A 24,083-nucleotide genomic window follows, 5' to 3' on the forward strand; every position below is an offset into this window, starting at 1 on the left:
TTCAATAGCAATTCACTCATTGAAAGTATTTTACAATTTTGTAGTAAAATTCTGTTGGCATCAATATTTTGATGTAGAAGCAGAATCTCATTTGCTGTTTAACTATATTGTTGAATGTTGATGTTTCTTATAGTAGTGTGCCTTGTGCAAATTACATATCATAATTTTCTGGTACATAGATATGTATATTTTGGTAGATATTCTTCAGGAGGAGTCTAGTTTGCTAAACTGATCTTATAAGAAATAGTAAGAGATCTTTTGATGGAATATGATTGGTGAAACTATATGCAACATATGCCGTCCACTATGTTTGCAGTTTCATGTCAATGTACGTTGTAAAATATGCTTGTATCTATTGCTTGTTAAATGTGCTTTTAATGTAGTACTTATAGTGATGCTTATGTATGTCATGTCCTGGGTTCATTACCTTTTATTGTCTCAAACTTAGAGAACACCTTGATGTAAACTGTGACAACCTTTGCTTATGTCTACTATAACACTTCAGCCGTGCCTCATTAGAGAGATGATGATGATGATGATGATGATGATGACAATGACGATAATGATGATGGTGATGATGACGATGATGATGGTGACAATGATGACGATGATGATGACGATGACGGTGATGACGATGATGACAATGACGACAACAATGACAAATTTATGGCATACTTTTGGCTGAATATTGCCTATGATATCATGATATCAACCCCTTGTTCTCCTGGTCCAATGATTTCTAGCCTGACATAGTATTGCTGGAATACTGCCAACAGAAAAAGCAATAAAACTTTCAGCCAAGGGACACAGTTCTGTATTCGGCTCAAGCAGTTAACAATTACATACAGGCATGTGCTCTTTTAGAGGAACTATCTGTGTTTTCACCACCATTGCTATTTTATCAGTTTTGAGGAAAGTTGACAAAATGCTTTCAAGAATATCCATATAGAGAGCATCAGTTTTGTTGGTGTTACTTATGTACATTTAATTTAAATTGCCAATTTTACACTTTTTTATAACAAATTTCCATGTGAGCAAATATTTAATGCAAGATGTCATTTTTTTGCTAGGAAAAAAAAAACAGTGCCATATTCTGGTGAAATCTTACTTCTTCAGTCAAGTATCATCTGCCTTTTTTATGTGTTCTTATGAACAAATCTACATTTGTTGATTTTGTTATTGAACCATTTAAAGAGTCATCCTGGAGTCATGGGTTATGGTTTGGAACCCATTTTAGTGGCATATTTTGTCCTTGGATTATGAACAGACATGTGTCTGTTGATTGTAAATAATCTCACTAATACTCACACATTCTCAAATGTTTGTTCTACATCAGTGATGTAATTTTGATATACACTGTAAACACTATGCTGTTGGCATTTTGGAAAGCAGTGATGGACCATTATGATATTCAATCCTGGATTATAGAGATGCTTATAGAATGCTCGGTGCCACTTGTTTGTAGAGGGATTTACGTAATGTTGTTCATGTGTATACATCTCAGACATCTTTTACATAATGTTTGTAACTTGCATGCAATGCAGTCTGTATACGTAAAGATGCATGTCCCCCTATATTAGCCCTGGTAGGATGGTGTTGGATACTTGTAACTTGTTTACTGTAACATTGTGTCAGGATGGTGTGTGTTTTGTTTAAGAGATGGAACATTATGTTTGGTTCTTGTAAGAGATTGAGCATTGTGTTAGTTTCTTTTTATAAGAGATGGAGCATTGTGTTAATTTCTCGTCGTAAGAGATGATGCATTGTGTTTCATTTAAGAGATGGATCTTTGTGTTAGCTTTTTTAGGAAGAGATGGAGCATTGTTTTAACTTTTTAGGAAGAGATGAAGCATTGTGTCAGGTTTCCATTTCTATGTGATGGGGAATTGTGTTTATTCTTTTGTAAGAGATGAAGCATTGTGTTAAGTTTCATTTAAGAGATGGAGCGTTGTGTTAATTTATTAGGAAGAGATGGGGGATATTGTTCAGTTTCTTGTAAGAGATGCAGCACTTTGTTGATTTTTTTGTAAGAGATGGGGCATTGTGTTAAGTTTCTTTTAAGAGATGGAGCATTGTGTCTTTTGTATGAGATGGGGCATTGTGTTAAGTTTCTATTAAGGGATGGAGCATTGTGTCAGGTTTTCTTTAGGAGATGGAGTGTTTTTGTTCCTGGTAACATATTCCATAAATCCTTCGCTCCAGAAAATGAGTAAATATCAAAACCACAAATGCAGTCGAATATATTTTTTAAAACTTGTCACGGCATATGTTGCCTTAGATTTTTCTTAATGATATGTGAAAAGTCACTTTTTTTCATATTTTGTCACTTTGTAAGTCCATTCTTGCAATACGTTTGTGCGTTGTTTTTTACACCAAGCATAGATTTATGGTCTTTTTTATCCACTTCAAATAAAGTATTTGAAACCGATGTTCAGTGGCGTTGTCATTTACCAGGAAATCTAGTGAAGTCTGGTCAAGATGATCGTATGGAAACTTGAGATTTGTGTATTTGTTGCTTTCAGAAAATGAAACTAAAAACAGGGATAATCTCTATATAGGCTCCCTGCTAAAAATAAGGGTCTTGGGCAAGAGTCCCTTTTTAAAAAAATGTCCACAATACATTGGGACCGGAAAGAACATGAGTCTACGCAGTTAGGATGAAAGTGGGATACTCAAGATGTCAATCACTTGATTTTCTCGTCCAGATTACTAAAGACCGCAGCCATGTATTATTCAGGGAAGCGTTCAGGGGCGGTGGGACAGCCTAGTAATGAAGGCGCTTGGGTTCCCCACATGGGTACTGTGTGTGAAGCCCATGTTTGGTGTCCCCAGCCGTGGTATTGCTGGAATATTGCTAAAACGGCGTAAAACCACATTCACTCACTCTGTCAGAGTTCGAAAACAAAACTTGTAAAATGTACGTTTATATGGACATTTCTATATAGCTATTGACCTATATGAGGGGCCTGTAATAACATTATCAAGACTAACAAGAGTTTTGTGACGACATTCAAATGTTATTTATATCTTATCATAATATTCGCCATAATTACTCTCTTGCCTGAGTAACTGAAGGTATTTCGCCAAGCTCATGACACCAAACTCTGCTAAGCTATGCGCGATCATAAAATTTGTTCTTCGGATCGTTCATAAGTGATGATGATTTTACAGGAGGGGATGGGGGAGGCGTCACCCATTTCGTTCTGGGTAGGTAGGAAAGGGGGGTCATCAAATTTACCCACGTGTTCTGGAGGTACTTGTGTCATTGATTTTTGTACGTGATATATGGATGATCACTTACTTGGTACATAAAGATACTTGTGGGATCATTCACATTCTAAATGCTTTTCCATAAACATCAACATCACCCCGCCCCCTTTACCCCTCACCATAAATTATGAGCGGTCCCTTACAACAACATATGCCTGTCGTAAGGGGACCTTCGTGAGAAGTTGTTTAATGGAACGGATTAACAGGTTCAGTGATTCGGTTGGAATCATTGGACTATCCTGCTCTAAGCTATACGTTGCCAGTCCTCTGTAATAAAACTGAAATAACCGAGTTAACAAACGTCCCCCTGGAGCTGTCTGTTCGTTCCTCCATCACACCCTATATGTTCCTCCATCACGCCCCAAACTAGGTCAGCAGGACATTCCAGGCTGTCACAGACAAAATATCGCGGAATAACTGCTCCTGCTGCTGCTGAAGCAAATTGCCCAGTTTAACACAGCGTCCCTTTGTCTGACATATACACATATACCTGCAATATGGCGAGAAGAATCAGTGTCCCCTCGCGTTACAAGTGGCGCTTGAGCTTGGCGGGAGATGTGTGCATTGTCGTTATCAGTAAGTTTTAAAGTTTATATTGATGGATGTAAATGCATGCCCGCTTTGCGTACAGTGAGATTCAAATAATTCTGTCGTCTCCTGTTGTAATTATTGGTTCTCTCTGCACGGACTCTGGTGACATGTAGGACAGTTATCGACATCAGATGTTTCCAATACCAGCAACATCATGTTATTTATCATTGTGTTGTAAACCTAAATATTGCCATGCTACAGTCGAACAACAAGTATAAGGAAGGATAACAAAGTATGATGAACAACGCTGTGAGAGCGACGTTTCGCTGTGGGTTCTAACACCGTTACACTGCATGTGATGAATAGAATGGGCGTAAAGAGAGTATACATGTGTATGAGGTGTTTGTACCGTACAATGGCAATTAAGACTGTAAGTGGTATAGGGAAACCAGTTATCACATTCCTTCTCACAAGTTTGCATTTATGCCTGTCAAACCCTATTCTGTTCATCACTTGCCTGAAGTTGTTCATCTATGTGTTGTTATCCGTCCTTACTGCTCCAACTTCTAAAGGCCTCTCAAAGACATTATGTACGAACTTGCAGACACAAATATGCGCTGTGAGTCTGTTTGACAGTTTCGTATAGCCGTTCACTGTGAACGCAAACTAACAGTTCGGCTCTGAATATGTAGATTTGATTGTAACATATAAACCCATTTAGATTTAAAAGGAGCCCAAGGCAGACCAAAGATCACAGACTAGCTTCATTTTGGGCTTTAGCACTGCAGGGAGAACTTACACTAGGCTGTTGGGAAAATAATATGGCTCAGGGACTGTGAGAGAGACAACTGTGAACGCTAAATTGCAGTACGGTACCCTGCCCAACCCCACTGAACACGATTAATATCAACTCACTCTGAGACAATCTATATAGCGATAATAAATGAATTTTGCAATCGGCATTCACCAATAGTCCATCCATAAGATACCTGTTAACAATGAATCCTTGTCCAGACAAACAGGTGATTGATATCGTTAGCAACGCCCCCTCCGTTGTGAACGTTGTCACCAAACATCGGGTCTGGAAACCAGCATACGTCGCCCAGGAACCATTCCTCCGGATTTCTATCACTTTGGTTTCAATACTCGGCAACATTGGAAATTAATGTTTTCTTCATTGTGTTTGTAATTTTTCTTAGCAACGAATGGCAGAGCTGGTAGACTAACATTTGATCCCGAAATTTAATTTATCTTATGTTAAAATATAATCTATCCATCGAGCCAACCAGCCAGCTATTTGTCCATCCACCAACCCATCCATCCGTCCACCCTTCCGTCCGCCTGTCTAATTCATTTTCTCGGGACAGGGGGTACAGACTTTTGAAGTGCCCAAAATGTAAGTAAATTTAGTATTGTGGTTAAAGCGTTCTCGGGTTCGATTCCCCACATGGGTATTTGTGTGAAGTCCATTTCTGGGATTTCCAGGCGCCATTATATTGCTGAAATATTACTAAAAGCAGCGTGAAATCAAAAACTCTCTCACTCACTTATGTCGGAAAGACCTTAATTTCATGCGACCAGTCAGAGCTTCGTCAGCGTGATCGTGAACGTCCGAAAAAGTGTATTCATATTCAGATCATACCGCTCCTAAAGGTTAACATTCCAAACAATTTAAGACTCTATGAGAGATGCCGACAAAATCATCTATGTCTCCCGCATCATTGGAATAAACATGTCATGCAATCTAGGTCATTCACCAAACATTCGGGGGCGTTGGAATAGCCTAGTGGTTAAAGCGTTCGCTTGTCACGCCGTAGGTCCGGGTTCGATTCCCCACATGGATCCAATGTGTGAAGCCCATTTCTGGTATCGTCCGCTGTTCTATTGATGCAGCATTGCGAAAAGCGGCGCAAGACACAACTCACTCACTCTTTAAACATTAAAGAATTTGCTTTTGCTCGCTATTAATTTTTTCAAGTTTACGTGTTGATCCGTCATGAAAATGGTCTGGAAGAGAACGCGTCAATTTGAAACGTGAAGTAGAGCTTGAGTATACTGCTTTCGTGAGGAATCATCTCAGTGATTTTATTATAGTTAGCAAGAAATTAATTGTCGTTCTAACGTGCGATAAAATTGGACGAACTGGGAACTGTGCGCCGTGGAGGCTACCCGCAGTTAATCAAGTCAGACATGTCGGCATTATACTCTCTGATGGGTTTAATTGAATGGAAAGAACACTAGACGCATGTACTAAGCTTAGATCCTAGGCTTACATAATGTCAAGGAAGGGGTTGAATCCATCCTTTGTGTCTCCTACTGTTTGTTTGATCTGATCCAGAAAGTAGCGCTACCAAAGTGCCTATTCGGCAGTGAACTGTGGAACTCTCTCAGCCAAACTGAGATTCTTATGCTTGAACGTTCCTACAGGCATGTGATAAAAATGATCCAAGGCCTTCCAAAGAGAAGTAGGACTGATGTGTGTCTTGGTCTCCTGGGTTCCATCGGAAGCAGAGATAGATAAAAAGAAACTCTTATTTGCCGGAAACCTGATAAACATGAACGGATCCTACCTTCCGCACCAGGTGTTTCTGACAAGGCGTCTGTGTTTCGTTGACGGTGCGTGTGCACAACCGAGAGGTTTCATTCCGGATCTGATGAGACTCCTCCAGATGTATAATTTGATAAATGTGCTAGAAATCTACTTGTCAATTGGCATCTTTCCACATAAGGCATCGTGGAAGCGAAGTGTGAAAGCTGCTGTTTGGGAGTTCCACTCCTTCTCCTGGACTGATAGGATAACAGTTGATCCAGATCTCCAGTGGTTTTCACAGATACACAGAGATCTGTGTGTCCATCCAGCAAGGAGATTGTCTCGGGAAGACCACCTGTACCGAACCTCGTCCAAGTTCCTGGTGCAAGTATGTTCCAGCATCAGATACATTAAAGATGCTGTGTATCTGTGTGAGAAGTGTGGACGGACATATAGTGATCCATGTGTTCATGCTGTCGTGCAGTGTGATCACTTACTCCCTCTAAGAGGTCAGTTGGCCCTGTGGACTTCAGTGTATGGTTCCACAACTTATCAGACATTGAGATGGTGCTGTGCCTTCTCTCATGTAGACCACAGTATGGACTGAACGCGGAAGATCAGAGAACATTCACCAGTGTGGCTGTAAGGTACATTCACCTGTTGTGCAAAGAAGTTACATACCACTAAGTTGTGTCGCCAAACTTCAGAGTGACATTACATTACGATCTGACAGTGTTATAAATTTTTAATTTTTGCAATTTTTACCCTTTTTTGTACTCTCCCAACTTGGAGGATAAATAAAGAATACATATGTGGTTAGAATCCTGCTTAAAACAATATACACTCACATGTTACGCGAAACTGGGCCTGTCCACTTATACGTGAGTGAATGTTATTTTACCCCTGCTATATGTAAGTAAAAGCATGGTTAGAGTAGAAACTATATTTACAGAGATTGAAAGTAGCAAGGGATTAAGTAACAATTTAAAAAAAACCCCAAACCCATCAACTATTGCCGTTAGATCTGAACAGCGACGGTTTTCTCTACTCTACCTACCGGCGGAATCCATTGTTGTAGACTAAGTGAGTGAGTGAGTGAGTGAGTGAGTGAGTGAGCGACTGAGAGAGTAAGTGTGTTTGTTTGGTCTCCAGGTGTAGAATATCTGACCAAACTGTCTGGTCAATCTTCTACCGTCTTGTGGGTAGATGATGTACCTGGTTTGGAGGTTGGTGGTACCATCTCCTGCCTCTGTTACCTCTCTGCATAGACTGGTCTGTTAGGAGTCTGGACGAGTACATGGACGAGTACATGGAGTACATCGTACACACATGGTAAGTCCAGAAGTCTTGAGAACGACGTAAACCTTATTTCAGCGTATTAATTTCTCCGACCCCATTGTAAACCACTCCCACCTTTGACCCCGGATTGTACCCTTCCTTGTAACACGACTTACAGTCATTAATGTCTTGACAAAATACATGTACATCCTTTTGACAGAAATATAATTTATTCCACTTAAATCGAAATGGAGACGCATTGATTTGGGAGATCCCTGAACCTGAAGGAAGACTTGCACCAGGGCGTCAGCACTGCAGAAAGGGCTTGGAAATAATGTGGTTTTATGAACTGTGAGACAGACTTACTACTATCTACACGTACTGACGGGTACACAGTAGCATTCTGAACCGCGTTCTGAACTACCTGGGTCGGAACTGCGGTCGTAAAACCTTTGACCTATCTATCACCAAATCCCAAGTCTGGTTTCACACCCTTAAAGGTCCATTCCAGTACTTTCTTTACCACAGAATTCCTTCATTTCAGTCGCTGTAATAACAATCACCTTCAGCAAGAAGGCGACACCGGTCCACCAGGGCTTCCAATGCCACGATCCTCGCCTGCAGCAGCCCCACAAGGCAGGAGCATCCGTCCCCAACTCCGTCCTTTATGGGATCGGCTTCGGACTGCCGGCTGTGGTGGTAAGATCGTCTATCTTGATGTGAAAGTGTTCCGTTGAATGATGATGTCATTGCAAGTCAAACACATATTTGCGCATGCACAGTACGAATATTCGCAGAAGTAACTTAAACTTCCGACGAAAGAACGTATACGCTTGAAACGAAATGATTACAAAAGTTATCCAAATATTACAAAACAAGTCGCCGAAAAAAATGCAAACTTCAGATAAAAGACGCGGCTATAATATCCTTATCAAATGTTTCAATGTCAGTCATTTTAACTTCCACCAAAAGTGGATATTGCTTTATTTTGACCAGCAGAGGAGGACTGATTCCTGTAATCGAGTTGATGTCAATACTTTAAGAGGTTATTGCATGACAGTTTTCCTTTCCTACCATAACTGCCCGAGGACTGTACATGTATTACCGATAGCAATGCTGTAACTAAAAATATAGTGCAAGAATAGGAACCACTGTATGTGTATATCCCATAGCAATACAGTAGCTAGTGCAAGAATAGGACCAACATGTATATCATACAGCAATAATGTAGCTAATGCAAGAATAGGACCCAATATACATGTATATCATATAGCAATACAGTAGCTAGTGCAAGAATAGGACCCAATATACATGTATATCATACAGCAATAATGTAGCTAATGCAAGAATAGGACCCGATATACATGTATATCATACAGCAATAATGTAGCTAATGCAAGAATAGGACCCAATATACATGTATATCATATAGCAATACAGTAGCTAGTGCAAGAATAGGACCCAATATACATGTATATCATATAGCAATACAGTAGCTAGTGCAAGAGCAGGAACCAATGTACATGTATATCATACAGCAATACAGTAGCTAGTGCAAGAATAGGACCCAATATACATGTATATCATATAGCAATACAGTAGCTAGTGCAAGAGCAGGAACCAATGTACATGTATATCATACAGCAATACAGTAGCTAGTGCAAGAATAGGACCCAATATACATGTATATCATACAGCAATACAGTAGCTAGTGCAAGAGGAGGAACCAATGTACATGTATATCCGATAGCAATACATTAGCTTCTAAGTGAACTTAGTCTTTTGCCCGACGTCGCACAAAGATGTTTTTGCCATGCAACGCCGTCCTGTCTGTACTATTACAATGTAAGCTGTCTAATCCGGCACTCATCGAGACTGACGAAATAATCCAGTTAAGACAGCGTTCCAGATTGTAGAGCTGATGATAAATGTACAAACCACGGACGGGACTGACAACTTGCGGATTGGACAGCTGCAGGTTTAGGCAACTTCCACTGTAGTTGTACTCTGAACTGAGGGTTCAAGTCGTTTGTGTACAATTTTCAAAGGCATATGAGTCCAACTGTGTGTGACTTTAAGGTTTATCTTCAATTCTAACAACAGGAAAGACGTTGCAACGAGGAAACTATAGCACAGCTATAAATAAAATATGATGAAACCATCAAAATGAAAATATGACGAATCCACCACGAGTCGTGAGCGAAATACGTCTTGTGTCGGAAAACCCACGTTAAACTTCCAAGACATCATTATCCCCATCAAGATGACATAAATTATCGATGAAGTTGTCCATGGAGACAAAGGTATACAAGTAATACACAGTCGACTTACACTAGACGTGCTACCGCTAAGATTTGTGAAGAACGGCCTTGTCTGACCATTGTGACTTGCCAGTAAGTCACACACACACACACACACACACACACACACACACACACACACACACACACACACACACACACACACAGACACACACAGACACACAGACACACACAGACACACACAGACACACACACACAGATATATATATATATATAAACTGAATTCCTACACATTTGACGTCATCGTCTTTGTCCATATATATATATATATATATATATATATATATATATATATATATATATATATATATATATGTATATATATATTGTGTAGGAATTCAGTTTTTCCAGGAATGAACAGTTCTAAACATTCTGCAAAAACACACCCACTCTGAAGTCAAGTGTTCTCGAATCTCACGATTTACTGTTCCCTTAACGTTGACAGTTGCCAGTTTGTTCTTTAAAGCCGCACGTAGCAATAAATGCTGTAAATAATAATAATAATAAATGATAATAGTAAATAATTGACCAGACATTCCAGTGACTAACATCATGAGCATCAACTTACACAACTGGAATACGATGACAGCTTGCCCCATACGTTATAGTCCATGTGTTCCAGACTAGAAGTTCCAGATAACTACCACTCGAGACAAATACGTATAGACCCGCGCATATAAGGGAGTGTCGCTCGTTCACAGGTCGGGCTTTTAATATGTACTACATTCGACTTTGAGGGATGTATCGGCAATCATGTTCAGCATCTAGATCAACCACAATAGTGAGTTCATTCAAAACCGTCACGATATGGCTGAAATATTGCCGATGTGACGTTAAATTATAACTCACTCACTCATTCAAAGCCTGTGGCGGTGTGGTAGCCTAGTGGTTAAAACGTTCGCTCGTCACGTCAAAGACCAGGGTACGATTCCCCACATGGGTACAACATGTGAAGCCCATTTCTGGTATCCCCACGCCGTGATATTGCTGGATAATTGCAAAAAAGCGATGTAAAACCATACTCACTCACTCAGTTATTCACAACCTCATTAAGATCGTTGATGTATAGATTAAATAGAAGCGGCGATAAAAGGCACCTTGCTTTGAACCACTCGAAACACTACTTTGTGAAATGCACACTACATTGCACATCTTTTCGACAAGGTCAGTACCCGAGGACCAGTGCCAACCTGGACCCCGACAAGGAGAGACCATGTATGTGAAAGTATTCTGGTGTCTGTTTCAGATGATCTTCGCTGAATCCTTCATAATTTACAAACAGGAGAAAACAAGCAGCTGCTGGGGGTCGATGATACTAAAGTCTTTTGAATCCATTGTCCCTTTCTTCTTTGGAGGTGCGGTTACCCACCTGACCACAAATGTACCGAAGTTTGTGATTGGCCGACTTCGTCCAAATTTCTTTGACGTCTGCAAACCTGACTGGTCGATGGTTGACTGTAGCAATGGCGGGTATATCACGCAGAATATATGCACTGAGACCAACAGCAAAATTATTGACAAGACCAGGTAAATATAGTATTTTATTCAATACCCAGTTTATATAATAAGACATGTATTTGACACGACGCCTTTAATGGTAGTAGCTTTCTGGCCGTGTGTGTGTGTGTGTGTGTGTGTGTGTGCGTGCGTGTGCGTGTGGGTGTGCGTGTACACATGTTCTGGAGGGGTTTCTATTTACTTTGTACTTTTGTACATGACAAGCATCAGGATGGGGAGTCTTAGTTGACACATGGCATTGTATCCCAGATACGTAGATCGATTCTCGCCGCCATATAGGTGGATTATTGCTTAGTGCGTCGTACAACTGAGCTCACTCACTTGCTTCATAATGGTATGAATATCTGCACTGTAATGGCAGATGGATAGACATATCCCACATATTAAAGTGAGTGAGTGAGTGAGTTTAGTTGTACGCACCACTCAGCACATCCTCGATATCTCCAGGGTATTCGTTCCGATAAGTCTCCACTATACCCTGGACGCATGTACGGCTCTGCCCGATAAATTTATTACCTCCCTTTGCTGGCTCCGCCTTCTCACAGTAGCCAATCAGCTGGGCCGCCGTTATAACTGATCTTGCCAGTGTCAACGAAGGTAGCAGTCGCAACTGCGAAGGTTTGCTCGCAGTGAGTCCCAGATTTTAGGCAAATCATACAAACAAATTGACACTTCCGAAACTTTAAAACAACATATGGAAGAACGCCTTCTAACTCTTCCAGAGAACCTCTGCATGGTTTCTGTTGCCAAGTATAATCGGTTAGATAATTCAAAAAACGAAAGTGAGTTGTGATTGGTTCGCTCAACTTCACAGCGTAGACACCTGACTGGATCAAAAGACAGTCAAGGGAGGTAAATAAATAAATTTATCGGGCAGAGCCGTAGATGCGTCCAGGGTATAGTGGAGACTTATCGGAACGTATACCCTGGAGATATCGAGGATGCACTCAGCAATGTTCCATCTATATGGCGGCTGTCTGTAAACAATCGAGTCGGACCAGACAATCCAGTGATCAACAACATGAGCATAGATCTGCACAATTGGGAACCGGTGACATGTGTCAACCAAGTCAGCTAGTCTGACCACCCGATCCCGTTAGTCGCATCTTACGACAAACATAGTCGCCATTAATGGCAAGCATGGGTTGCTGAAGGCCTATTCTACCCCGGGACCTTCACGGGTCACATATTAAAGTGGTCCGTGTAATCCGTGTGTTTGTGTTGTTTCTACAGGGTGTCTTTCCCATCTGGCCACGCCTCCCTCTCAATGTACTTCATGGTCTTCCTCATCGTGAGTACTTTTGTCTCGCTTAAGATACAGTAATTCATTACCTTTGCGATGCCTTCAGTGTTAACTAAATATACCGAGTGAAGGAAACAAGGGAGTACTTGAAAGCAGAAGTGTTCCTATATTTTCGTCCAGGTTTCCTCACAAGCTTTGTATCACGTCATCCCGTATGCAGGTATTACGTACGGAGCCTCAGTAAGTTAACGAGGTAGACACCGATATTCATCATGGTCGCCCGACAGACAAAATATGCTCCTTACCTGACGAAGTCAAGAATTGTCATGATGGAACCCAAGGACATATATGGTAAAACTATGAATATTTCTCTTCAGGGTAATAAGGCAACCCCCCCCCCCCCCAAACAACAACAACAACAACAACAACAAACAAACAAAATAACAACACCAAAAGAACAAAAGAAAAACAACAAAATAAAACAATAAAAAAAACCAAAAACAAACAAAAAAAAAACCCCACAAAACAAACAAAACTGGAATATCGCTAAAAGCGGCGTAAAACCGTACTCACCTGCACCTTTCACCCCACCGCTCACTCGATCAATAAATATTCAAGAATTATTTCTTTTGTTCTGTTTTAATTTTAAAAATAACACATTGCCAGATTGGGTCCTTTTGTATAAAATTCGAATCTCCCAGGAATGATGTTTGTCAGTATAACTGTGTCAAATGTTCCTCCGTTACGTCGCGCTTCCTACCTCTTTCTTCAGCTATACCTACAACGACGCCTGACCTGGTCCAGCTGTCCACTCCTCCGGCCAGTACTCCAGCTCATCCTGTTCTACATGGCGCTGTGCTGCGGCCTCAGTCGCCTGTATGACCACCTGCACCACTGGGAAGACATTGTGGCCGGAGACATCCTGGGACTCGGCATTGCTGCATTGGTGGTGAGTCGTCACCAATTGCAGTTGAACTTCGTTCCTCTTTCATTCTCGGACTATGCTTGTTGTAAGAGGCGACTAACGGGATCGCTGACTTGGTTGACACATGTCATCGGTTCCCAATTGCGCAGATCGATACCCGTGCTGTTGATCACTGGATTGTCTGGTCCAGACTCGATTATTTACAAACCTCCGCCATATAGATGGAATATTGCTGGGTGCTGCGTAAAACTAAACTCACCGACTCTTTCATTCTCAAATGTAACATAATTCATTATCCAAGAAAACGCAACAAAGCTTCAGCTGCAAGAAACACACAATTAATACCCAATTTCAGAGGGTACACATACGTAAGAAGCAGTCACAAGTGATGAACAGATTCAGATAACAGATGACATCTTACCATTCCTGTCACCATGGCCAAACATGTCCATTGTACAGAGAGTCCCAGATTCGCGTGTTTCAGCTGTTTCATCAATGATACACATTTTAAGAAATTAAACTTAACGTAGTACGTGCTTATGATATAGTGGGGGGTGAGTGAGTGAGTGAGAGGTTTTACTCCTCTCTTAGCAATATTCCAGCAATATCACGGCGGGTAACACCTTAAATGGTCTTGAAACATGTGGTGAATCGAACCGGGTCTCCGGCGTGACGAACAAACACTATGACCCCTTGGCTACTCCCACCGCCAGTATCATATAATGGGATTTGTGCAATGGTTCTTAACATTATGGAAGCCATTAGGGGTTTTGCCACTTAAATGTTCTGTTGCTATTCTGTCCATAGGAGTGTTAAACTCAACCCACACCTACCCAGTAAAATGTATTCATAGATCTAAATCACTATTCGACACCACATGATTCGTGCAAAGGTTAGCAGAGATTTTATATGATTATGATGTATGGTTGTCCTCCCTAGTATGTTGTCACTGAAATTCAGATCACAGACGTGCTAAAGCCGAATCATTCACACGTCGATGAAAACGCATTCACGAGGTAAAATGCAATTTTTCATATGCAAATACCAAAGATTGTACAGTCCCTATTATTTCAGTTTTTCAAAGTTCGCCCCGTCTATACGTGTGAGGTGCAGGCTGGGGAGGAAAATCCGGAGTACCCAGGAGAGATACCGGAAGTAAAAGTGGATCCCCCCGAGGAGGAGATACCGGAAGTGAAAGAAGATCCCATCGAAGAACAAACACCGGAAGTGAAAGGGGATCCCGCGGAGGAAACAAAGGTTGAGGGAACCCCGGATGACACAACTAAAGTTGAAATTGCGACGGAAGTTGCCTAGAAGTTATACATAAGATTCAAGCCTAACCGTTATGGTGCATCTCAATTGGGACCTGTTAGTTAATCACAACAAATCTCATAGAAAGACAGTATGAAGTCACTGTTGCTTTAATAAAGGACATATACTTAGTGTACTTAGTTTGCAATCTACTGTTTCAAGTAGAACGTTCTACGTGCAACGTGACTTGGACCAATATGTGTATGTGAGGACATCTGTTTTATCCTCGTAGAGTGAGTGAGTAAGTGAGTTTAGTTTTATGCCGCTATTAACAATATTCCACCAATGTCACGACGGGGGAACACCAGAAATGGCCTTCACACATTATACCCATATCGGCATTCGAACGCGGGTCTTCAGCGTGACGACCGAACGCTTTAATCACTAGGCTAGCCCCGCCCTTGTCGGACTAACATAACGGTAATCATGCTATTGATCTGGATTTGCATCTGTCTGCAGACCGTAGAACAAACTGCTTTGTATTTCTTTTACCGAAACGCCGAGCGGATGTGATATTTCACGAGGTCGCTCTATTGGGTAGGAAGCGTAAACAGGTCTTTTGTTCCGTGAATAACTGAATGTATATTTAGTAAGTTAGTGGAGATGACCTTTGGATATGTTAATGGGAAGAATGTTAAACGTGTTTCCACTGTCTACGTACTGGGTAAATGCTACAATTACGACAACACCGTGGTATATGTAAATAACAATTTCAGTCGAAGTAATCTACACGCACTTGAAAGAAATTGATAGTCATTTTTTTTATTACAATCGTGGTGGTAATTTGAAATGTCACACACACAGTGAAAATATTTTGTTTTGTTCTAAAAAAACTAATATGTTTGGTTTCAATATGTAAGGTCTATGAATGCACTGATAAAAAAGGGGCAGGTATTTTCTCTTCTCTAAACCGGAAAATTAATTATTGATTTTCAGTATTAGTGCCAACGGAGGACACAGAACAATGGGAGATTATTTAATGACGATATGCACAAACATTTATGTCAGCATGTAATATATATAAACATGCAGTATAGTGAGTAAACCTCTGATTTAATAACCGATTATCAGTGAAATATTATTCCTTTATTTCCTGTCACTGTTGAAACGACAGGGCGGAACGTTTTAGTGGATAATCAGTGTTCTAACGTCTTCCGGCGTTGATGTCATGGATGAAATACAGTGGAAGCTGTATCCGTTTTAGACAATGTGCCGGATATTAGAGCTGATGATAAATGTACAAGCTGCAGATAAGACTGAGATTTTGTGTAGGTGTCCAACTTGCCAGATTTGACAGATGCTGGTTCTGAGAGCTTCCATTGTACAGAGATTCAGTGCTTGACACTAACAGCCTTCATCACAACTTGAGTCGGCTCACTCTTCATGTGACGGTTGCAATTGTGGGTCTGCTGTCGACAGCATCTTTCTTGTTGGATGTCGCGGACGGCGGTCGCAGCTTCGCAACAAAGAAGCTCTGCAGAAAAACACAAACGTGTCGTAAACTGTGTGCGTTACCAGAGGGCTCCTAATGTGATTCTTTCGTAACTCCCATACTCAAAAAAAACCCCCAAAAACAAAAAAACCCAAAAAAACCCAAACAAAACAAAACAAAACAAAAAAAAACGGAGTGGAAGCGCACAGACAGTAACAGATCTCTCTCACAGTCCCTGAACACCCGTTTCTGTTTTTCTTCTACCCAGCCCTTGATGCAGTGCCCTAAATGAAGCAAGTCCTCATTTTCCCAGGTTCAGGTTTGAATCTCCCATCTCTCAAGGGTTCCTTTTCAATTTAAATGGTTTAAAAAATTCAAAGTTTATATATATTCAAAGACTAAGCGTTAGTCTAAAAGAAGAGTAAGTGATCTCAGCGCCAAGACCATCTTAACATATGGTTGATGCGATCGCCGGGGAATAATATCACTTTGGGAAAGAAAAAACAGATCACTGATTTTCAATCATTCATTCATGGTCTTTTCATATCCGTTTTGCCTTTTTGTGCCAAATAAAATTTCCTTCGGTTGATTATCAGTACTTTTTCACTGGCATAAAGGTTGTAAATGGCACTTGAATTAAGTAATGACAATGAGCAACCATGTTGTACTTAACATCTTGAACTTCAACGTATTGGCTTCAGTAGCTCGAAAGATATTTATTTTCCGATTTGTTCAATGAAATACTAAAACTGAAATACATTAAAACACATCCAGCGCTAGGAAGTTATGGATTAATATTCACATCAACTAATATCGTTTCACGTTGAAAGAGAATTATGGATGTTGAACACGGCTATTTTACAGATCAAATGCGCGTTGGGCACAGACTTACCAAAGGCATGGCAATAGACACTCCAAGAAGAGAGCCAAATAGGACGTCACCAGGATGGTGCCAGTAGTCGAAGACGCGTGACAGAGATATGTAGAACGCTACGCTCAGCACCAGAGCCATGGCAAAAGACTTGAGGAGGCGAGGGCCGGATTTAGGTAACCGGGCGTAGAGGAATACCTGAAGGACAACCATACAGTTGGTTGGGTTTATAATGCCACGTTTTAACCAGTTGTTTGTTTGTTGTTTATGTGCTGGCTCCATACCGGTAAATAATCGAATCTGGACCAGACAACTCAGTGATAAAGCATTGTGCATAGAGCAAATGGGATAGTGTGACATTTGTCAACCAAGTCAGCGAGCCTAACCAACCATTCGCGTTAGCCACCTCGACAAGCTTGGGACGCTATGGAGGATACCGATGCTAATTGTCTGTTAGAAAACACCAGGAATCGTATGTATTATGTATATATTGCACTGCATAATAGTTTACTTTTGTCTCCTTTGTGAACCACGTACATGTTTTACTGTCAAACATTTTAATAATACTAGCAAAACGTTTTATTTTATTCAATTTTGAAAATTAATGTTACATCATTCACTGAAAATATTCTACTGTGTAGTAGTGCTATCATTTGCATATCAACAACGAACCAAAGTTTAATTAATGGCTAAATGCCACGGGGTTTTTTTGGACAATGTTCTGGTCTATGATATATGTATTCATGTATATATTAGCTCATATGTACTCACTTTAGTTTCGCATTGATGCAAGGAAAGACTTATTATGCCTTATGACTTGCCTGAAATCGATAATTAAAACTGCAAGACGAATAGTTTCCAAACAGATAACACTTGCCATATGGAATGTAAACGATTGCTCCGTACATCGAAAACTGTCGCACGCGATGACGCACGTGTTTGACGAGCTGGCCTCAAAAAACTGAGATATAGGATATTCAAAGTTCGGTCGGTAGGGGGCGCGAGGGTCGATTTAATGCAAAATTGCATGACTTCAATCGTACGATAGTGCGCCTTTAAGTACACGAGTGATATAGACAGATACATGTGCTTACCGCAAAGTACGTCATCCCGAAGAAAGAAATGGATGCATGGCCTGATGGAAAGGAAAGTCTGAAAAAAATCATATTTAGACTATAGTGAGGACAACCATTAGAGAAGACTGGTTTGTCCTAGTACCAACGGTTACCTGAGCGGGAACAAACTGTTGTCCCGCGTTATTACCGATAATTCCCCCGAGGGAATCCTGCAGGAAACTGGCTGATGGATTTCCCCGGTTATAAGATTATTGTAAGGTTCATGGGAACACGTTTAGGCAGTGAGTAATCGTGCTAGTGGGCATTAATTTTGCTCCCATTTTTGTTGTATGACAAGAGTGATGACTTCAAATTTCCAGTAGTAAACTTCCCCTTTATATGGAGCAATATTCAAACGGCAGTAGTCCTTTGCGATCAGTAGATCAGTGTGCACCCGATTTCGTTCTCATCACCGTGGGAAGTATACAACACAAGGTGCCAGATAATAGAAACGTAACAGTGCTATAAAAAAATCTCACCCTACCGGGTACCCATTCTCAACTGGGTTGACGAAGGCATAATATCTTATCTAAAGGGGCATGTACTTCGATGTGGGGTTAGATCGAACCCAGAGAAACTGTAAAAATTCACTGGGAAGAACAAGGTCATCACGCTTGACATCTGACCTAGTTGTCTCTTTGTAAACTGATCAGTAGTGACCATCCAATGGCGTAGTTCATCTGGGTGTCCACATACAGGTAAAATGTTTCTCATACCGCCACTGACTACTCTGCGCACCAGTAGGGTATTGGAAGAGGAAGCTAACGCACTACACGTTATATTCACCTTGCTTCAGCAATGGCCTTAACGTCGGTACCAAGACAAACATCATCCTGGACGTATCCTCCTGTACAGGCGGTGTTCGTGTCGGGCTGACATACAGCAATGAAGTGAGGCCTGAGACGCCCGATGCTGTACTTGCCGATGTCGGTGATGAACAGGGTGAGAGCAGCGCCAAACAGGAACACAAGGACGGCGTCGTAGACGGTCCTCCACGCCACCCGGCAAGTCAGGGAACCACGTAGTTTATACACTTTAAAAATAACATCCCATGTGGCCATCTGCGAACGAAGAAGATTTTGTGGAAATGTGGTAATAATAACAGTATTGAGAATAATAGTCCACCTTTATAGCGAGATTCCAGGATGAATATCCTGCCACGCATAACCCAAGCCAGTGAGGCGCAAGAAGGTTAATAGTCACATGACTTATTCCACCGGGTACCCATTTTCTGCTGCGTTGACAAGGGAGGAGAAATGGGTTTAAGGTAACATCCACACTTACAACTGAGGTGCGTTTTAGCGCGTGCGTGCGTGCGTGCGTGCGTGTGTGTGTGTGTGTGCGCGCGCGAATGTGTGTCTACGAAAGGCGTACACTTAAAAAAAAGGGTTTCGACCATACAATAACAAGCGTTGTTATGATGTAACGATGCTGTCTCCAAAACACCACAAACACAATCGCCAAAACACCATAGTACCCGTATCATCGAATAACCATTTCTTTTGTACACATTATGCTGCCGGAAGTTCATTAATGATTGTTTTTCATCGTCTCCAAAAGCTTCCAGAAACACGACAATGGCCTTTGAATGATCGATACTTGCGTTAAAGACATTGCATGTTATGATGAATAACGTATCGAGGTGTCGGGGTTCGAAAACATTCAATTAAGTGATCAAGAATGATCATATGATCGATTTTTCACTACACCGCCTTGTTTGTTATCAGTGGACATCGATCTACGTGATTGGGTCACGATGACATGTGTCAACCATGTCAGCAAGTCTGACCACCCGATCCCGTTAGTCGTCTCTTACGACAAGCATAGGTTACCGAAGATCAGTTCTATCCCGGATCTTCACAGGTGGAACGTTCAGGAGCATTTTGGTAAATTAATTTAGATAGCTACTGAGAGCTTGATGCTTTGTCAACGAAGTTGGTTGTTCACAGATACAAGTCTATACCAGCTTGTTGGTTAGTCAACGGCCTGTCCTTCACAGACACACGGTAGCCTGTAACTGCTTGTTGGTTAGTGAAGGGTCTGTTGTTTACAGATACAAGGTAGCCTATACCTGCTTGTTGGTTAGTGAAGGGTCTGTTGTTTACAGATATAAGGTAGCCTATACCTGCGTGTTGGTTAGTGAAGGGTCTGTTGTTTACAGATACAAGGTAGCCTACACCTTCTTGTTGGTTAGTGAAGGGTCTGTTGTTTACAGATACAAGGTAGCCTATACCTGCTTGTTGGTTAGTGAAGGGTCTGTTGTTTACAGATACAAGGTAGCCTTTACCTGCGTGTTGGTTAGTCAACGGTCTGTTCTTTACAGACATAGGGTAGCTTATACCACTCTGTTGGTTAGTCAACAGCTTGTTGTTTACAGACACACGGTAACCTATACCTGCTTGTTGGTTAGTCAACAGCTTGTTGTTACTTCGACGGCTTGTTGTTTACAGACATATGGTAGGCTATACCACCTTGTTGGTTACACAGACACAGACACAAGGTGGTCTATATCACCTTGCTGGTTAGTCAACGGCCTGTCGGTTACAAACACAAAGTAGCCTATACCAGCTTGTTGGTTAGTCAACTGTCATTTACATACAGAAGGCTGCTGAAATGCCTAGGAGATTGCTCTAATTCTTACCACTGCCAGAGGTATGACTATTGTCACTATTAATAACAGTGTGACTGATATGGAGTTTGGCCTGTACGGGTACTTGATCGTGTCATCGTCGCAGAAGAATCCTTGCCGGAACGGAACACCATACATTTCAAAGAGCCCGAGCACCAACATCACTGTAAGAAAAGAGCGTCCAGATTGGTTGGATGATTTGTTGTTCAACGCTCCACTCAGCAATATTCCAGCTATGGACCAGATAATCCAGTGAACAATATAGGCATCTATCTATGCAAATGGGATACAATGGCATTAGGCAACCAAGACCGGTTTCGTCGCCTCTTACGACAAGCATGGGTTACTGAAGTTAAATTCTAGCCCTGATTTTCACATCACATTCACCATTACCTCAACTATTTTGCTACGGAATTATATTTAGTTCAAAACTTCAAATGTAACATTTCTATGTGAAACATAGCTGTGAAAGCTGCTATACTGAACAGTACTTTGCGCCATTGGAACATGCTGAAAGAATATAAAAATCGTGTGGATGCTTGGAGCGCCCATAGGCCTTTCGGTTAATTAATTTAATTGACTGTAATGGCGAGATGTAATGGCTAATGTACTACCGATGTAGAGATATAGACCCGATGTACTGACTTACCAATTCTGTATCTAAGGAAATACACAGTAACCTATCCTGTGCTGTATATTCTAAATATAAACTGACCGGCAAAAGAAACTTTCCCCTGGTACAATTTGATTGGTTTAAAAGTGACAAGAACAAAGTAAAATTCGAATGCTGTAATTTGTTAAGCAATGACATATGCACGTGTCCAATACAAAAGATACACTGTAACAGAGACTTTGACTTAATAAACTCATTTTAGTCGACATGGGGTCACAATAGAGATTTCACTGTCAGACGGTCCAAACGTGAAACACGGCAATCCGGGAAAAGAAGTCACTAATAGCGAGTATGTCCACCTCTGGCTTGAATACACGCAAACATGCATCTGCTCATTGTTGTGGTGAAGCGTCTGATGACGTCAGCTGGTATACGCCTCCATTCTTCGACAAGTGCTTGAGCCATTTATTGAATTGTAACTGGTAGGTTCGGTCTCCGTCGAATCTGTCGATCGAGGTGATCGAACAAGTACTCGATGGGCGACATGTCAGGAGAGCGTGCATGCCACGGAAGGACTTTAAAGTTGTTGACGTGAAAGGAGCTCTAGACAATTCTAGCAACGCGCGGTCGAGCATTGTCCTATTGGAACAATATCCCTTGTCGTTGTTGAAGGAATGGCAGAACTGCCGGTCGAAAAACCTGATCAATGTATCGCTTGCCGGTCAGATTACCGTTGATGACCACCAACTCTCAGTCTGTCTTTTGGTCCCCGCAAGTTTTCGGCCGATACCATAACGCTTACTCCAACATACGGCTCTACTTTCTGGACTTAGCAGCGAGCTGTCCTTCGCCTCATCTCCTGTATCCTCGAGTCCTTCCATCGCCTGTAGACATACATAATCTGCTTTCGGCAGAAAAGAGAACTCGGCGCCAGTCACGGAGTTGCCAGCGTATACCTCTTGTCGCCCACTGCACCCTCAGACGATGTCTGTCAGTCAGCAGCGTTCCTCGGTACGGTCGGTAGGCCCTGATGCCATAGGCACGTAGTCTTCTTGTTAAAGTCCGTCGACTGACTGAGGACCGAGAGCCGTTGTCAGGAAGCAGCTTCTCAGGTACAACAGCCTCAGGTGGCGATCTTCCTGGGCACCCTTCGCTTGCCTGTCCTGGGCCTGTCTAAGGTCTTGCCAGTTTGTTGATAACGCCGACGAAGATTCCTGACGGTAACGACTGTACAGTGGGACATTTTTGCAACGTCATCCTTAGTGGCGCCCATCTGCAGGATTCTGGTGGCCTTCTCTCGCTCTTCTGGAGATAACCTTGGCATTGTTCAGTCTGTTTTAGTTAAAGTGCAATCTGCTCGGCACTGTGGGGTGGTTTTATACCGTACATACACGTGCCTGTTACCCTTACATGCACAAGACGTGCATTTTGTTGTTTTTCGTCCGAAGTGGTGAAGAGGTGCGTTTGGGCGCTGTTGTTTGAGGCGATAACAATGGAACAATTTGCCTTCGATAATGATTTTATACGTGGAAATAATAATACATTTTGCAACCGAAAGTTCCTTTTGCCCTTCAGTATATATATTAAAACATTACCTTTCCTGAGTGTATTTCTTTCTTAATGTGAGTCAAAGTCAGTCAAACATTCGTTCTGAGTGAAGCAAAGGAAAACTTTCGCGTTGAAGTCTTTTAACTGATTCACTACGTTTTACACGTGCAGTACAAACACATGGATATGCTGCAACTGTAATACGTACAAACGTACGTACGTACATACATACATACATACATACATACATACATACAGACAGACACAGACATACATACGTGCATACATACATACATACATACATACATACATACAGACACAGACATACGTACATACATACAAACATACATACATACATACATACATACATACATACATACACACACACATACATACATACATATGTACGTTCGTTCCTACTTACACACATACACACACACACATGTATATGTGTATATATCTATGTATATGTGTGTGTGTGTGTGTGTGTGTGTGTGTGTGTGTGTGTGTGTGTGTCTTCCATGATTAAACTGAGGTAGTATCATATCCCAGCTCGCTATAAAAGCGTTGATACAGGTGCTCAAACTTACTGAGTAACGTTATTACGACATCACCGACGCCTTTGATGAGGTTGACGCCCCGACATCCCCTCTCCGTTTCCATGGTGTTCACTCTACAAGTTTCCAACGTTACAATACATTTGTCCACAGACTGCTCAACGACAACACCTGTGGGTATCACGTGATAGCGCTACAACGAGGGGACTGTGTGTTTCCGGGACCGGGTACAATACCGAACATAGTCCGATAAAAAGCCTAAATATACCGAGTTTAAAACTGACCTGCGTAGATGAGCGGAACTGGTTATATTAGTGAAAATATGGATTACTTGATTGTACTGTGTGGTCAATAACCAATTTGACGTCACCAAACTATTTGTCAAGACGAA

The 24,083-nt window shown here is 41.5% G+C and overlaps 2 protein-coding genes across 2 annotated transcripts; one reads left to right on the forward strand and one right to left on the reverse strand.

The window, feature by feature from the left end:
- The first annotated feature begins 3,646 nt into the window (after positions 1-3,646).
- Positions 3,647-15,059, forward strand: LOC137261187 (phospholipid phosphatase 2-like). The gene is made up of 6 exons (XM_067798891.1): positions 3,647-3,846; positions 8,154-8,308; positions 11,177-11,457; positions 12,682-12,739; positions 13,464-13,640; positions 14,691-15,059. The coding sequence occupies exons 1-6, from the start codon at positions 3,768-3,770 to the stop codon at positions 14,928-14,930; spliced, it is 990 nt and encodes a 329-aa protein (XP_067654992.1). The 5' UTR covers positions 3,647-3,767; the 3' UTR covers positions 14,931-15,059.
- A 614-nt stretch (positions 15,060-15,673) lies between these two features.
- On the reverse strand, positions 15,674-23,881 carry LOC137261190 (putative phosphatidate phosphatase). The gene is made up of 6 exons (XM_067798893.1): positions 23,726-23,881; positions 20,987-21,138; positions 19,132-19,406; positions 18,325-18,382; positions 17,252-17,428; positions 15,674-16,401 (listed from the first exon to the last, which is right to left on the reverse strand). Exons 1-6 carry the CDS (start codon positions 23,796-23,798, stop codon positions 16,309-16,311), a joined length of 828 nt encoding a protein of 275 aa, XP_067654994.1. The 5' UTR covers positions 23,799-23,881; the 3' UTR covers positions 15,674-16,308.
- Positions 23,882-24,083: the final 202 nt, after the last annotated feature.

Source organism: Haliotis asinina, chromosome 14, assembly GCF_037392515.1.
Source record: "Haliotis asinina isolate JCU_RB_2024 chromosome 14, JCU_Hal_asi_v2, whole genome shotgun sequence".
Classification (NCBI taxonomy): Eukaryota; Metazoa; Mollusca; class Gastropoda; order Lepetellida; family Haliotidae; genus Haliotis; species Haliotis asinina.

Coding starts and splice junctions, on each gene's coding strand:
- LOC137261190 (XM_067798893.1), bottom strand. CDS start 23,798: ATGGAAACGGAGAGGGGATGTCGGGGCGTCAACCTCATCAAAGGCGTC. Junction 21,139..23,725: donor TGTCGTAATAACGTTACTCA/GTAAGTTTGAGC, acceptor CTTTTCTTACAG/TGATGTTGGTGCTCGGGCTC. Junction 19,407..20,986: donor TAGTCATACCTCTGGCAGTG/GTAAGAATTAGA, acceptor CTTCGTTCGCAG/ATGGCCACATGGGATGTTAT.
- LOC137261187 (XM_067798891.1), top strand. CDS start 3,768: ATGGCGAGAAGAATCAGTGTCCCCTCGCGTTACAAGTGGCGCTTGAGC. Junction 12,740..13,463: donor ACTTCATGGTCTTCCTCATC/GTGAGTACTTTT, acceptor CTCTTTCTTCAG/CTATACCTACAACGACGCCT. Junction 13,641..14,690: donor TCGGCATTGCTGCATTGGTG/GTGAGTCGTCAC, acceptor CTATTATTTCAG/TTTTTCAAAGTTCGCCCCGT.